The 15,585-nt window shown below is 35.8% G+C and overlaps 1 protein-coding gene across 2 annotated transcripts; it reads left to right on the top strand.

Moving 5' to 3' along the window:
* Window positions 1-1,622: 1,622 nt before the first annotated feature.
* LOC136208593 (phragmoplastin DRP1C) lies at window positions 1,623-11,316 on the top strand. Of its 2 annotated transcripts, XM_065999639.1 has the most exons (17): window positions 1,623-1,763; window positions 1,868-2,013; window positions 2,119-2,182; window positions 2,640-2,747; window positions 4,331-4,432; window positions 5,999-6,049; window positions 6,170-6,231; window positions 6,707-6,797; window positions 6,899-6,963; window positions 7,050-7,244; window positions 7,367-7,486; window positions 7,598-7,668; window positions 8,532-8,757; window positions 9,505-9,555; window positions 10,393-10,651; window positions 10,798-10,937; window positions 11,033-11,316. In XM_065999639.1, exons 2-17 carry the CDS (start codon window positions 1,882-1,884, stop codon window positions 11,156-11,158), a joined length of 1,863 nt encoding a protein of 620 aa, XP_065855711.1. In that variant the 5' UTR covers window positions 1,623-1,763; window positions 1,868-1,881; the 3' UTR covers window positions 11,159-11,316. The 2 variants fall into 2 exon arrangements, with proteins under 2 accessions (XP_065855711.1, XP_065855710.1); XM_065999638.1 differs by having other exon boundaries at window positions 1,629-2,013.
* The last annotated feature ends 4,269 nt before the right edge of the window (window positions 11,317-15,585 follow it).

Below are 15,585 nucleotides of genomic sequence, written 5' to 3' on the forward strand. Positions count from 1 at the left end.
TTCAATGTGTTCTATATTAGAACTACTTACTGTTCATAGTATTTCAGAAGCTCTGTTGTTTGCTTCAGTTATAGGCAAATAACTAAGAAATAGGCAGCTGAGTGAAATGGTAAAGGAATGTACTTTATAGAGGCTCTATCTATTGTATAAAAGTTTGTGCTCTACCCGTGAAAGCATGTTTTAGTGGATTAGAGCTAGAAGAAGGTATTCTGAGGACTGGACGTAGGCTAGAAGCCGAACCAGTATAAATCTGCTGAGTAACTATTTCCTAACTCTGCCTTTTACTACTTCTGATTATTTTTGCTCTAACACATTTATCTTCTATATATTGGCTTTGACTGATTAACACGTAAACTTTAATCAGTGCCTAAGCAGAAGCTCTGTCCAATTAACAAACTATTGAGTGCACTCTTCCAAATCAGAATCAAACTCAGTAGACTATATTTGTCACCGATCTGAACTTGCTTCTAACTTTGAATTCTGTCTCTGTGCTGAGCAAATAGAAACACGCCAAGCGAGTAGAAAAGAAAAAGGTTAAAATTAACCAATAGTTCCATTCCACCCCCCTTTGGAACTAATCATATCTCACAAGGGACCAACAATCGGTACCTGGCAATAATGTTATTTATGGCTCGTCTATCAACGCACAAACGCCATATGCCTTCCTTATTCGGTGTTAATAAGGCCAAAACTGCACACATACTTAGACTTTCACGAACATGCCTCTTAGCCACTAACTCTTAGACATGCCTACACAATTTCTCATATTCAACGAGGCTTGTCCTGTAGTGTGCTTGATTAGAAAGGGCTGCCCTCGGCTCCAAATCAATACAGTGTCCCGATGTGGAGGCAAACCATCGGGAAGCTTTGTGGGAAATACATCTTGAAATTCGTGAACCAAAGTGAGAGTTGCTTATTGAATTGGAGTGGTCTGAATAGCTTTCTACCAACTAACACATATACTACCTTTGATTCATGAATCTCCTCTTCAAATCGGGCCAACGACAAGAGATTTTTATTTTCTCCGGTAGCTGCAGGTTTCTCGCTAGACTTACTAGGAACCAACACAATTTTAGCATTGCCAAACACAAAAGAATAACTATTAGTTCATCCGTTATAGTTGATATTATGGTCGTACTGCCAAGGTCTCCCAACAATAAGTAAAAAACATCTATAGGCACAACATTACACCAAATTTTATATTTGTTTATTAAAAAAGGAATATACGTTCATTTAGAGACAATTACCGCTCCTCCCTTTTTAAGCCCGATCAACTTGTAGATGATTTGAAACTTTTAAAAATTAAGGGCATTTTAAAGTTTTGAACCGTATAGTAAGAAAGGTGTTAAGCAAATTTGTTATTAAGGCTTTGCTTGCCCTAATTTATTTATAAGAGAAAAAGAGAAAAAAGTAACTCCAAATGATGGAGGGTGAATGGTCACCATTGACCTGACTAGTGGACTTAAATTACTATTAACTCCATTAGAAACTTGATGACGACACATTCTATTATTTGTCCTAAACTAGACTGGTGAGTTGGTTAAAAACTAAAAATTCCAAAACGTGTCCTCGAGTTGTTTTTTTTCCAATTACCTCTATAAGTTTTAACATCTCACATTTTAGCTCCAAAATTTAACAAATATTCAATTCAATTCAATTCAAATAACCCCCTGTTTGGTTTGGTTTGGTGTTGCACCATTTCCATTTCCATTTCCATCTCCACATCTACATCTAAACCGATCTCCGGTTCTCTTCTGATCCAAGTACCTACTTTTTCCTTTGCTTTGATCCTCATCTCCTCTCATATTTCCTTTAGATTTTTCAGTCGAAAGCCATTGTGTTCCTACATTTTCTTCGTTTGTATTAGATCCCGTTATAAAGATGGCTACTATGGAGAGTTTGATTGGATTGGTCAACAGAATCCAAAGAGCCTGTACCGTATTAGGCGATCATGGCGGTGAAGGCATGTCCCTCTGGGAAGCTCTTCCTTCTGTTGCTGTTGTCGGTGGTCAGGTTCGCATTTTTCGTTTTCCTATCTGATGTCTACTTCTTAATGTTATTATGCTACAATTCCCGATTTTCTTATTTCCTCCTTGCATGATTTTTGCGTTATTTCAGAGTTCTGGGAAGTCTTCAGTGTTGGAAAGCGTGGTGGGGAGAGATTTTCTGCCTCGTGGATCTGGTAATTTTTGGTCTTGATGTTAATTATTTCTCTGGATTTCATCTTCATTTTACATTCTGATTTGATGTTTGTCTGTTTGCTTCATAAGAAATTGAAAACAAAAAGAGACAACAGAAACGAATGTGGTTTATTATGCTTTTATAGTAGCACGCGGAATGAAAAGCTGGCTGGATTAAGCTACACATATATGAATGCATATGCATTAGCTCAACAGAGTAATGCTTTTTCCTGCGTTGATCTTATAAAATCTGAGCACAAGTTCATTTTTCACTTGTCTAGTATTTTCTCAGAGCAAAATTGAGATATGGAGTTCATACTTCATAATCTTCTCGATGTGTTTTAAAATGAAGTGATCACCATTGTCCAGCCGAGCCAATTTTATGTTTTGCAGTTGCAAATAAAGTGCCTTTTTCATTTTTCATCTTTTTGTTACCATTTTGATATTCTTATTTCACAGGCATTGTTACAAGAAGGCCTTTGGTTTTGCAACTTCATAAAATAGAGGACGGGAAAACTGAATATGCAGAATTTCTTCATGCTCCAAAGAGGAAGTTCACTGATTTTGGTAGGTGTCTCTGGTCTTTTTTTACTTCATGTCATGCAACAATTGCTGGCTAGTATAATTTTCAAATATTTTTCTTGTAGAAATTTTTAATGCTTTTTAATTTTGATTTGGACATTTTTTATGTGCAAGATATAGTTACTTGTAGAGGGCGAGCCTTGGCGCAACGGTAAACGTTGTTGTCGTGTGACCAAGAGGTCACGGGTTCGAGTCTTAGGAGCGGCCTCTTGCCAAATAAATTGGTAGGGGAAGGCTTGCCCCAGTACACCCTTGTGGTGGGACCCCTCCCCGGACCCTCGCTCAGCGGGGACGCGTAGTGCGACCGGGCCGCCCTTTTTTATATAGTTACTTGTAGCTACCTCAAAATGTATTTTTCATGTCTGTTTGCCATGTGCTTGCTTGTAGTAGATGTTATATGCTTAAACACTCGTTCATGTTAGTTATGAGGCTCAATTCCTTAATCTCATATATAAATCACGAGAAAGAGTTATGATATGAATTATGACAGATAAAATGCTGTATTGGATCTGGGGTTGACTGAATTCCCTTACATTTGAGCTAACCACATTGAAGGGCTTATGTGTAACTACAGATAAAATGACATAAGAATTGGGGAAATCTTCATATGCATCCTCCATTAGCAACTTAATTCTTGAGAATTCTGGAAAGGTAGTTTTGCCACATGCTATTGACAACTCATTATAGTCTATGAAGCACCGACTCGGGTGCGGGCACGGCAAACGGCATTTTTAGAAAATATGAGACACAGGTGCAGCGGGACACGGCAAATTCAATATAATTAATTATATATATATTAGATATAAAATATATAAAAAAACTTGCTAAATCACAAAACAAATCGAAGAAGGAAGAGAAAGAAGCTCTAAGCGTTTATAATCGCGATACACAGGTGAGAATTAGATGTAATTTAGGTTTTTTTTTGTCAAATTTTGTAATTGAACCATAGGTTTTAAAAGATTTTAAAAAAAACCCTAAACCTTTACATATTTTCACCATTAGCCGAGTCCCCCCCGAGTCCCCGCCGTGTCCCACCGAGTCCCTACCGTGTCACTGCCGAGTCCCATCCGTGTCCCATGTCCCCGCCGTGTCACCGCCGAGTCCCGCCAAGTCCCCGAGTCCGGCGAGTCCGACACGGCCACGGCGACCCCGGGGAAGAGTCCGTGCTTCATAGATTATAGTAGTTGCTATAAGGAAGCTGTGGATAAAATTGCTACAGTTTATTTCTGTTTTGAACTTTTATATATTGCTTCATATCAATTCTTCCATGCACAAAAAGGCCCTTGGAATAAGTTTGGAGCTTATTGCTAGTTCTTTTTTTTTTTTGATGAAGAGCTTATTGCTAGTTGTTTGCTCCCTTGAGATGGTATTTCTCTTAAGTCATATCTTGATACAAGTTTAAATTTTGGGACATATTTCCTTGACATGTCTTTTCTGTTGCTAATCTCATACAAAGTGTTATTCATAAGTTAGGTACTTTTGTCCTGTTTTCATGTGTTGCAACTTCTGGTTTAACAATAATGCAACATTTTTTAAATTCAGAATGACTTATTTATGCTTTTATGTAGCTTCGGTGCGTAAGGAGATCGCAGATGAAACTGATCGTATTACTGGGAAGTCCAAACAAATCTCTAATATTCCAATCCAGCTGAGTATATATTCGCCAAATGGTTTGTTACCCACTTCCTTCTTGACCACATTTAAAATGAAATTGTTCAATAAGTAGTAACAAGAAAATTAAGAAGATTAAGGGTTTCAAAATTTGCTGCACACACTAGTTTTGAATTTCAGCTTTGATATGATTTCAGAATCCAAAATGCAAAGAATTATCTGTTACTGTTGTTTTTTCTTACATCTTAAAATAAAAAAATGGGGAGCTATGGTTACACTTTCCCTTTTGCAATGCACCAGCAACTTGTTATTGTCATGTGCAGTTTTCCCCCCTACCTTCATTTACATGTCTTCTCCTGGTTTTTTCTCCTTTCATGGAACAGGTCTCTTGTCTGTTTTAGTGTATCAGGATGCATTTTTACCACAAACCATGGAAGATATTTTGTGCAATAGTTGATCGTTTTCTTGAACTTGCATATTTCTCCACGCACTTAATTTTTTTTTTCCTTTTTAGAGATTTACAAGTTTTTATTTCACAATTGGGAATTATTGTTAAGTTTCCTCTCAGTTTTTTTTTAGCTTTGTAAAACTCTTTTTCTTTTCTGGGGCTGCAATGAGGACTTTATTTGTTGCTGCCTTCTTAGCCTTGTTAAAAAACAAGGCCGCCTGGACCGCCTAGGCCCTGCCTATGCACTCAAAATCGAGAATCCATTTCATTTTCCCGCCTAGGACTCTTGAGAGTTTTTTGGTCCACTGGACATTTTTTGTCCGCTTAGGTAAAACGTTGTTGTCGTGTGACCAGAGGTCACGGGTTCGAGTCTTAGGAGCGGCCTCTTGCCAATTAAATTGGCAAGGGAAGGCTTGCCCCAATACACCCTTGTGGTGGGACCCCTCCCCGGACCCTCGCTCAGCGGGGACGCGTAATGCGACCGGGCCGCCCTTTTTTTTTTTTTTTTTTAGGTAGCGCCTAGGCTGCCTAGGGTCTGCCTAGATTTCGCCTGAGTGGCAGTCAAAACAAAAAACGCATTTTTTTTGCTTTATTATAATTCACTTTTGAACATTGTTGCATGCTTTTAGGTAAATTGTGTTTATTATTTTTAAATAATTTTGTTTAATTGTGTTCTCTATTTGTTTCCATGATATTGTTTGACACTTAAAGGACACTGTTTCATAGTTTTCAGTGAATTATATTACTTATGAACATTATATTTTACTTGTTTGTTTGGCTTGTTTCAATGATATTATTGTTTAAATGTTGTTGGCTCATTTTAAAGAATGTATGTCACAAATATACATGTTTTTTTTTTTTAATATTAATATGATTTTATATTATTATTTTTGCATAGTATAAATACATATTTTAATTGCATTTTATATAAAATTTATTTATTAACAAATAAGAAAATACAAATCTGTTTAATCCCTGACTAATCTCCAATTAATCCTCACGGGCCCTATCCGCCCGACTAGCGCCTAATGTTTTTTACAACCTTGCTTCTTAGTTTTTTGTTCTTACTATTTTGCTCTACATATTCACGTCATAACATTAATTTCTAATTATTGTTTTCTAAGATTATTAGTACTCAGATTCTATCACCATTAACTGCATGGCTTTCATTTGTCAGTTGTCAACTTGACCCTCATAGATCTTCCTGGGTTGACAAAGGTTGCTGTAGGTAATTACTCTCACAATCATAGCTTTTAGTATAGTTTGCCTGCTTCCTCTTTTTTCATGTGGAGTTAAATAAATACATAATATTTTTACACATACAATGATGTGAAGTTGGTTTTTGCAGACGGTCAGCCAGAAAGTATAGTTGAAGATATTGAAAACATGGTTCGCTCTTATGTTGAGAAGGTGGGAATATGGCATTATCAGTGATCATAATACTAACCATTTATAAAGAGAGAAGATGACTGGTCATACAAACTATATAAGAGATGCTTTTTGGTAATAAACGATATGTCTTGTTGTAAATAGGCATGGATTGGCAGTATATAGTTCCAAATGATATGTAATGAACTGGAGAATATTAACTGGCCTCAGGTACTGTGACATGTTTTCTTGATTTCCATTTCTACCATTTGCGATATATGAAGTGTCAATCATTAATTCGTCCTAACCAAATTATGGTGCGATGGCAAAGATTTATGATGTCTCTCAATGTGCATTTATATATTGTTTGTTATCAAATGACAAAACTTATATGTTATCCTCTCAAACATTCTTTATCTGGACATGCTTTCTAAGTTACTTGCATAATTCAATTTGGTATTCAATATATTTGCATGTACTCTGTTATCTTATGATTATTTATTTATTTACTTGGCAGCCCAACTGCATTATATTGGCAATTTCTCCAGCTAATCAAGATATTGCTACTTCAGATGCTATAAAACTTGCCAGAGAAGTTGATCCATCTGGTAAGTTGTTGAAGGCATATATTTTATTTCCAAAGAAATGCGTTTGATTGACCATTGACAAATAAAGAGATAAACATTTTGTACTTGATTTGGTGTACTAGGTGACAGAACATTTGGTGTGCTGACAAAGCTTGATCTCATGGACAAAGGCACCAATGCCCTGGATGTGCGCATTTATCCATATTACTGAATTACTTGCTAATTTTATACTGTTCATTAGCATGACGTAGTTGCTCTATATGAATGATTAAGGTCATTGAAGGAAGGTCTTATAGGCTGCAACATCCCTGGGTTGGAATTGTTAATCGTTCCCAAGCTGATATCAATAAGAATGTTGATATGATTGCTGCTCGCCGAAAGGAGCGTGAATATTTTGAAACAAGCCCAGAGTATGGACATTTGTCTAGTCGAATGGGTGCAGAGTATCTTGCAAAACTTCTGTCCAGGGTCTGTTCCACACACTTATTTTGAGATGCTCCTTGTATTATATCGTGTTTTCAGATTGCTCTGCAGTTTATAGCTTGTAATATGCTGATGTTTTGCTCTTCATATATTTTTCTTTCAATCAGCATTTAGAGACAGTTATCAGACAGCGTATACCAAGTATCATTTCTTTAATAAATAAGACCATTGATGAGCTTAATGCTGAGTTGGACCGCATTGGCAGGCCTATTGCAGTAGACTCGGGGGTAAAAACAAGAAAAAAACTTTTACATTCACAAGTGATTCTTTTTTTAATGAACAAATTCATCTGGTATTCCTCATTTACTAACTGGAAGTATGCTGTCTTTTTTTAACAGGCTCAACTTTACACAATCCTAGAGTTATGTCGTGCTTTTGACCGTGTATTTAAGGAACATCTGGACGGAGGGTAATTAATGACATTCTTTTCCCCGAGGCTTGAAGTCTTCTACATTGAATAGTTACCTTTTTTAATGGACTAAAGAATTATACCGTCAGAGATTTCCTCTTTTTGAAAGACTTGGGGCATTTCAATCTTATGACCCCTTAATATAATCCTAGGATTATCACTTTTATCTTTGAATTTCATATATGTTCAATTTCATTATGCTCCACTGTCCATACTGGTGCATTTATTGTTCTCCGTCAAATGTGACCGAAAATCATACCAGTCTGTTTTCCTCCACTGTTTCCCCCCCCAAATCATGTCAGTCTAGTTTCTCTTCTTCACTTTTCCTCAATGTGTGCCAATTCCACTTTCTGACAAATGCATGGATGTCTTCTAAGTTTGAAACTTGGAAATGTATTCTCATATTAATCTTGATTTTTCAAATTAGCATACCATTTTTTTTTTTTTATCATATTGGAGACATCGTTAATTTCTGGGACAGCTTCAATATCTGGTCAAGTGGATTTAGATACAACTTTGAGAGAGATTGAACATTTCCTTTTTTTTTTTTTTACTTTTGGCTTGCACAAGAAAACTTTATGAGATCTCATGGAAGTGCTAAAATGTGGAGTCATTAGGGAACTTCTTTTTGAAACTAAATCGGAATTCATTAAGAGATTTTTGCAGTACATCAAGAATGAAATCAGGAGGACTGGGAAACCAAACAACTAGGGAACTTTTAGCTCAAAAGATTCTTTCAAAGATGAAAGGAATAGAGATGCTTATGGAAACCTCTAAATTGTAGCATCACAGGGATTGCGTGCTAAATCAGATTCTAAACCATGAAATTGTTATGTTGTTGATTGATAAGTTTTTACTTTTAGGCGTGCTGGTGGAGATCGAATATATGGGGTTTTTGATCATCAACTACCAGCTGCTTTGAAAAAGCTTCCCTTTGATCGTCATCTCTCTCTGAAGAATGTACAAAAAGTTGTTTCAGAAGCTGATGGTTATCAGCCACATTTAATTGCTCCAGAACAAGGTTATAGGAGGCTGATTGATGGGTCTATTAGCTACTTCAAAGGCCCAGCTGAAGCCTCTGTGGATGCAGTAATGTTCTTACTTTGACCTATTAATAATGTGATATATAGACTTTTCATATTTTGTTCTCTCATATATAAGATTAAAGCACCATTGATAACATTTAATTGCCGCATTATTTCAGTAAACCTAGATTGGATTCCACTTCAATGATGTGAATCTGAGTTGTTCCATAAAATGGCAGATTTGATAATTAATTAGCATGTGGATATTTTGACTTCTAGTTTCTCATTAGGAGATCATGTGAGCCGGAACACAAATTGTGAGGAATATAGGGGATATATGGTAACACTGATTGGCGTCATTTATGATTCTGCTGGAGAATTGCATTTGTTGACCTATTTTTCTTGGACAATAATTGGTTTAATTCAGCCTTCAACATTTTCTTCTAGTAAGAGGGAAATAACTTGAAACTAGTGTTTTAGTCCATGTGATATATGATTTTATTGTGTACCCTCTTAGGATGGTGCATCATGCGCATATTATTTGAGGATTTATGTTTTGAGGCCATATCTAAATCCCTTTGTTTGCTCCTTTTTACCGTTCTTAAAAAAATTGTAAGATCCAAAAGTGGGAAAGTATGTAGAGAAAACTGGAATTTTCGTTGCTGAAGATCTGCAATATTACTTAGTTTCATCATTTTTATGAAACCATAACAAGCAATTTTTTTGAGATCTATTATGGTTAAATATTTCAGGCATTGTCATATTATAGATTTCTCTCCCGAATGATTTTTTTATTTTGTGTCTTCCTTAGGTGCACTTCATTTTAAAGGAACTTGTCCGGAAGTCGATAGCTGAAACAGAGGTAACCAATATTTAATTTATGTTATTATGATCTGTTCATTGCATGTGATTTTGCACCTTCAAACAGCAAGGATTTTGTGTTTATCAGATAAAAGAACTATCATCTCCCGTCTTCAAAATATGTCTACTGTGGTTGAATTTAAATATGTAATCTTCTTCGATTATATAGATGTTGCTGTGAGAGTAAAAGATGTCTTTGTGCACTTTAAGTGAAGCGAACTCTTCATGAATGGCATGCCCTACATATTAAGTCAGTTTGATTCTCAGACATTGGAAATTAATCCAGAATGGTGATTTATAAATATCTATTGGGATATTGAACACAAAATTGGAAGAACACTGACAAAACCGTTTAGCAGCAAGTATGTAACAAGTTTGTTCCCTACGGATGACTGCACAATATGAATGTGTTAAAAATTTAGGCACCTAAAATCAACTGAAGTGTTCGTGTAACTCATGTCAGCATTATTGTATTAGAAATTGAGTGATGTCCTTGTTTAGAATAACAAAAACACTCGAGCTTAAATAGGGTCACATGTTGCATTAAAGGCAGGGTTTCCTTCAATAAAAGAAGTATAAATCAATTTTTAGGCAAAGCTTCTTGCAAAGAGTTCATATGGATGCACACAGAACTGTTTTTACTGGAACTGGATCATTTAAGTGTTTTTCTTTTCCCTTTATAACAAAGAGGGTAAATTAATTTTCATCATTTGGATATTAGTTCTATGAGAAAGTTATTTGCATGCTTTTCTTATCTTCAATCAAATGCGTATTAGGATGCCAAATCTAAAGAATAAGTTACTTAAATGTTGCTAATTGTGCTTTGTGGCCATATCAGGAGCTGAAGCGATTTCCAACTCTTCAGTCCGACATTGCGGCTGCTGCAAATGAAGCTTTGGAAAAATTCCGGGATGATAGCAAGAGAACTGTTCTAAGATTGGTCGACATGGAGTCCAGTTACTTAACAGTGGAATTTTTCCGGAAGATTCACCTTGAAGGGGATAAGAACCCCAACGCAAACCCAAACAATCCATCTGGTCCATCTGGTCCTAATAATAATATTGACCGTTATGCTGATTATCATTTCAGGAAGATTGGTAAGCAATTCCTCCCTAACCCTTATGTGATATGTTTAAGCAACAGTGTGATAGGGGTTATAAAAAATTGAGTCATGGGTTATAGAGCACATTCCGAAATCCTCTGGATGAAATATTAGTAACAGGTAAAGCGTAACTTGTTTCAGGGGCAAATGTGAATTCTTACATCAATATGGTTTGTGAGACACTAAGAAATTCAATCCCGAAAGCTGTGGTTTATTGTCAAGTTAGAGAGGCAAAGAGATCTCTTCTGAACCATTTCTACACACAAGTTGGGAGAAGGGAGGTAAAGAATTTGATGGTTGAGTAGTGTATTTAGCTAGAATAGAATATGTATGTATAAGTATAACATGAGATGAGGGTGTTTTGTTTTGAATGCAGAAAGAGAGGCTGGGGGCTATGTTAGATGAGGACCCTCAACTGATGGAAAAGAGAACACTGATAGCTAAAAGGCTTGAACTATACAAGTCAGCAAGGGACGAAATTGATTCGGTGGCATGGAAATGATACATTCCCTTTTTCATTGGGGACAAGCTAGATTCTTATAGTAGTTACATATTCTTTTGTACTCGATAATTAATTGAGCTCTATTCACGATTGTTAAATTGTGTTCTAATGCAGATTCATTCATGTGGCTAAATCCAGTTGTTGTTTGTTATTATGTATTATGCTTCTTCACCCTCACCTCAAGTCCAACAACCTTAACCTTTTCACACAAGCTTAATCATTAAGGAAAAAAATAGCGGAAGTTTTTAAGCAATTGTGGTTTAGTTAATGACTGTCAAATATTTTACGGTAAGATGATACATGTGGCTTTTTATTTAAAAGAAAAAAAGGATTTTTTTTTTTTTTTTTTTTTTTTTTTTAAAACACGGATTAAAGTTGGAAGATTGTTTAGTATCAATCTCAACTTGATAAAGTCACATAAAATCCAACTGATCATCTTTCGTGTAATTCAATTAAAAAAGAAGAAAAAAAAATAGTGTACGAGATGAGAAGTTTCAAAATAATATCCAAGATACAATTCATTGTCTACTTTTAACCGATACAATTAGCGATTTAAAGTGGTCTAGTTATATGTGGAAATAATGAAAGAGAATACCTAGGCATTTAAACTAATTGGATAAAAATGCTCTCTAATTTTAGGTCTCATTTGTTTGGAAGAAAATATTATGCTGGAAAATATTTTCTTAATTTTTCGTTGATTGTTTTCTTAGGCAAAACTGAGCCTCAACCAACCCGCTCAAGTGTTAGTTTGTACACATTGTGCGGTGACTATCACAATAAGGATTGCTAGATTGAAAATCCTTTCACTAGAGACAGGTATGAAAATGTAAGTCTTGTGTGCAATCACCAAAAGTACAATTCTAACTCCAACTCTTACAATTTTTATAATAACGATTTGAGGGATCTTAACATTCAATTATTCCTTATGGGAATCCTAACTAAAATATATTGAGACCCCAAAGCGACTTTGTTAATAAGTACATGGAAAAAGAATTGGGGACACCTTCCCATGAACAAGCAATCCAACCCTTTAGCTTACAAGGCGAGGTGTTATCCCTTTTAAAAGAGATATCAACTTGGCTTGCAAGTAATAAGGCATTTTGCAAGGATTTGAGCGGCCAGTTGGCTCAAATAAAACATGAGAAGGAAGGGCAAGACACTTCCTCAAATAATAAAGAATCAAAAACTCCACAAAGGGAATCAACTCAAGCCATTACCTTAAGGAGTGGTAAGGAGGTAGAGTCAACTCTACCATCACAAGTGCAATCCGTACCACCATCTGAGGTAAGTAAGGAACCGGAAGTGGTAAGCAAACCCGGTTCAAAATCTGAAATTCTTGCTCCTGAAGTAAACATAGATGACCAAGTCAAGTCTTATGTACCTATACTACCTTTTCTTTAAAAAAATAATTAAAAAAGGCTGCACTTGATAAGAAATTTTGCAAGGTTTTTAGAAGTTTTTAGTAAATTAAAAATCAACATTCCTTTAAGAGAGGCACTTGAGGAAATACTTGCATATGCTAAATTTCTTAAAGATATGTTGTCCAGGAAAATGAAGTTTGGGGAAAATGAAGTGGTGGCTCTAACAGAGCAATGTTCGGCCATCATCACTCATAACTTACCCCCTAAGCTCAAAGATCAATGGAGTTTTACCATCCTTTGTAGAATAGGGAACATGCATATAGATAGGGCATTGTGTGACTTAGGGGCTAGCATTAATTTATGCCATTGTCTATTTTTAGGAAATTGGGACTAGGAGAGCCAAAACCTATGAGCATGACGCTTCAACTAGCCGATAGGTCAATAGCCTGCCCTAGAGGAATAATCAAAGACGTCTTGGTAAAATTGGACAAATTAATCTTCCCTGCAGACTTTATAGTTCTCGATATGGAGGAAGATAACTCGGTCCCAATACTTCTAGGAAGGTCATTTCTTGCAACCGGTAGGACACTGGTTAATGTCCATGAAGGTAAATTAATTTTAATGGTGCAAGATGAAGAGGTAACATTCAATGTATATAATTCTTTGAAATATCCCTAAGAGCATTTAAAGAACTGTAATTTTATAAATTCTATTTTGGATGAATGTGTTGAGGAAACAATTTTTAGGTACAAGGATGATGCCCCAGTGGCCATGGAGGTAAGTGAAGATGAGGAAGGGACAACTTCCCATGTGTTAATAGAAGACCTTCCTCCTAAAATTTTCTACTGGGTAAGGGGTAAGAAGGAAAACCTTGAATGTGAGGTCAAGCCAAAACCCAAAACCTCGTTAGAGGAACCTCCCACGTTGGAGCTTAAACCTTTACCCACTAATTTAAAATATGTTTTTCTGTAGCCCCTTACTGATTTACTTATTCTGATATCCTCTTTGTTGACAGGAGAACAAGAAACAAAATTGATAAAGGTTCTTAGGAAACATAAATGGATTTTTGGATGGTCAATACATGATATTAAGGGCATTAGCCCCACATTGTGCATACATAGCATCTTCCTTGAAGATGAAATCAGACCGTCCATTCAACATCAATGCCGGCTCAACCCAAATATGAAAGAGGTAGTAAAATCCGAGATCATAAAACTCATCGACTCAAGTATTATCTTTCCCATCTCTGATAGTCAATGGGTAAGCTCGGTGCAATGTGTGCCTAAAAAAGGAGGCACGACAGTAATGGAAAATGAAAAAGGGGAATTAATTCCAATTAGAAAGGTTATAGGTTGGCGTGTGCATATAGATTATAGGAAACTAAATGACGCTACTCGTAAAGACCATTTTCCATTATCGTTTATTGATCAACTGCTAGAAAGGTTGGCGGAGCATGAATTCTTTTGCACCCTTGATGGCTTGTCTGGTTATATGAAAATTCCGGTGGACCTATTGGACGAAGAGCAAACCATATTCACTTGTCCCTACGGAACCTTTGCATATAGACAGATGCCATTTGGGCTTTGCAATGCTCCTTCCACATTTCAACTTTATATGATGGCCATATTCTATGATATGATTGAAATCCTCATGGATGATTTTAGTGTGTTGGGCTATCATTAGATCAATGCCTTAAGAATTTGGACAGTGTCCTAGAATGTTCATAGGACACCAATCTGGCACTCAATTGGAAAAAATGCCAATTTATGGTAAAAAAATTCCTAATGTTAGGATACAAGGTGTCCGAAAAGGGAATTGAGGTCGATCCGACGAAGATTGAGGTAATTAAAAAATTGCCTCCTCCTAGCAACGTAAAACTAGTTAGGAGTTTTTTTGGGCATGCAGGGTTTTTTAAACGTTTCATAAATGACTTTTCTAAAATCACTAAACCCCTCACCCAATTATTGCTTAAGCATGCTGATTTTCATTTTTCAAAGGAATGTTTTGATGCATTTTAATTAATAAAAGCGAAATTAATTAATGCTAATGTAATGGTAAGTCCAGATTGGTCTCTACCCTTTGAGTTAATGTGCGATGAAAGCGATCTAGCTATAGGCACTTGCCTTGGTCAGCAGGTGGATAAGATTTTTCGCCCCATCTTTTATGCTAGCAAACCTTTAAGTGAGGCCGAATAGAATTATCCATAACAAAAAAAGAGTTGCTAACTATTGGTTTTGCCTTTGATAAATTTAGATCACATCTAGTGCTTTCTAAAGTAATTGTTTTCACAGACCATGCAACTTTGAAATATTTGATGAATAAACATGATGCTAAATGTTGAGCGATTTCCGCAAGTCCACGGTTTCGCTTGTAGTAATAAAAAGATATCGATCCCACATGGAAAGCTTTTTCAACAAAAACTTATTTAACCGTAGTTTATATACGACTTAAGGTTTATAAAATAGATAATCGTTATTTGAAATTGGTTTTAAATTGATAGAATAAGAATTAGATTAGAATATGTAGAATGTTTAGAAATCAATTCTGTTTTGAGTATGAATCACAAAACAGAAATGTTGAGTGTTTAGAATAAGAGATTAATTGTGTTCATTTGCATTAAGCAAAGAAATCAACTTTAACTTTGTATAAATTATAAAAATATAATAACGTAAACTCCTTCAATTAAAGGTCTTTGAACTGTAATCAATCCTCCTACGGTCGGGTTAGATTGCTACCTTAACCAAGTTACTCTTAGGTCTAATTAGCCAACCTAATTATCAACTTAATGATCGAGTCGTCTTTAAGAATCAACTTGATTAAGTGTTCAACAAAGTTTCCTTATAATGATTTTGAATTTAACTACGTTTTAATGAAAACACCGGAACTCACTTCGGATCAGTTACCAAAGTGCTACATAAAAATTTATTGAATTGCATGAACTTTATTAGATGAAGTATGAATTTGATACAAGTTTACAGAGAACAGAAAGCATGGAAGAATTTAAACTACATAAGAGTTCCGGGTCGTCAATCCTTTCCTCAAACCTCGTCAGGGAGTTTGTCAGGC

The sequence above is a fragment of the Euphorbia lathyris genome, chromosome 10, assembly GCF_963576675.1.
Source record: "Euphorbia lathyris chromosome 10, ddEupLath1.1, whole genome shotgun sequence".
In the NCBI taxonomy this organism is placed as follows: Eukaryota; Viridiplantae; Streptophyta; class Magnoliopsida; order Malpighiales; family Euphorbiaceae; genus Euphorbia; species Euphorbia lathyris.

Bases quoted from the DNA above. Each gene is read 5' to 3' on its own strand.
- LOC136208593 (XM_065999639.1), top strand. From the start codon at position 1,882: ATGGCTACTATGGAGAGTTTGATTGGATTGGTCAACAGAATCCAAAGA. The intron at 7,245-7,366 runs GTCTGTTCCACA...TCTTTCAATCAG, and splicing joins TTGCAAAACTTCTGTCCAGG to CATTTAGAGACAGTTATCAG. The intron at 7,487-7,597 runs GTAAAAACAAGA...TTTTTTTAACAG, and splicing joins CTATTGCAGTAGACTCGGGG to GCTCAACTTTACACAATCCT.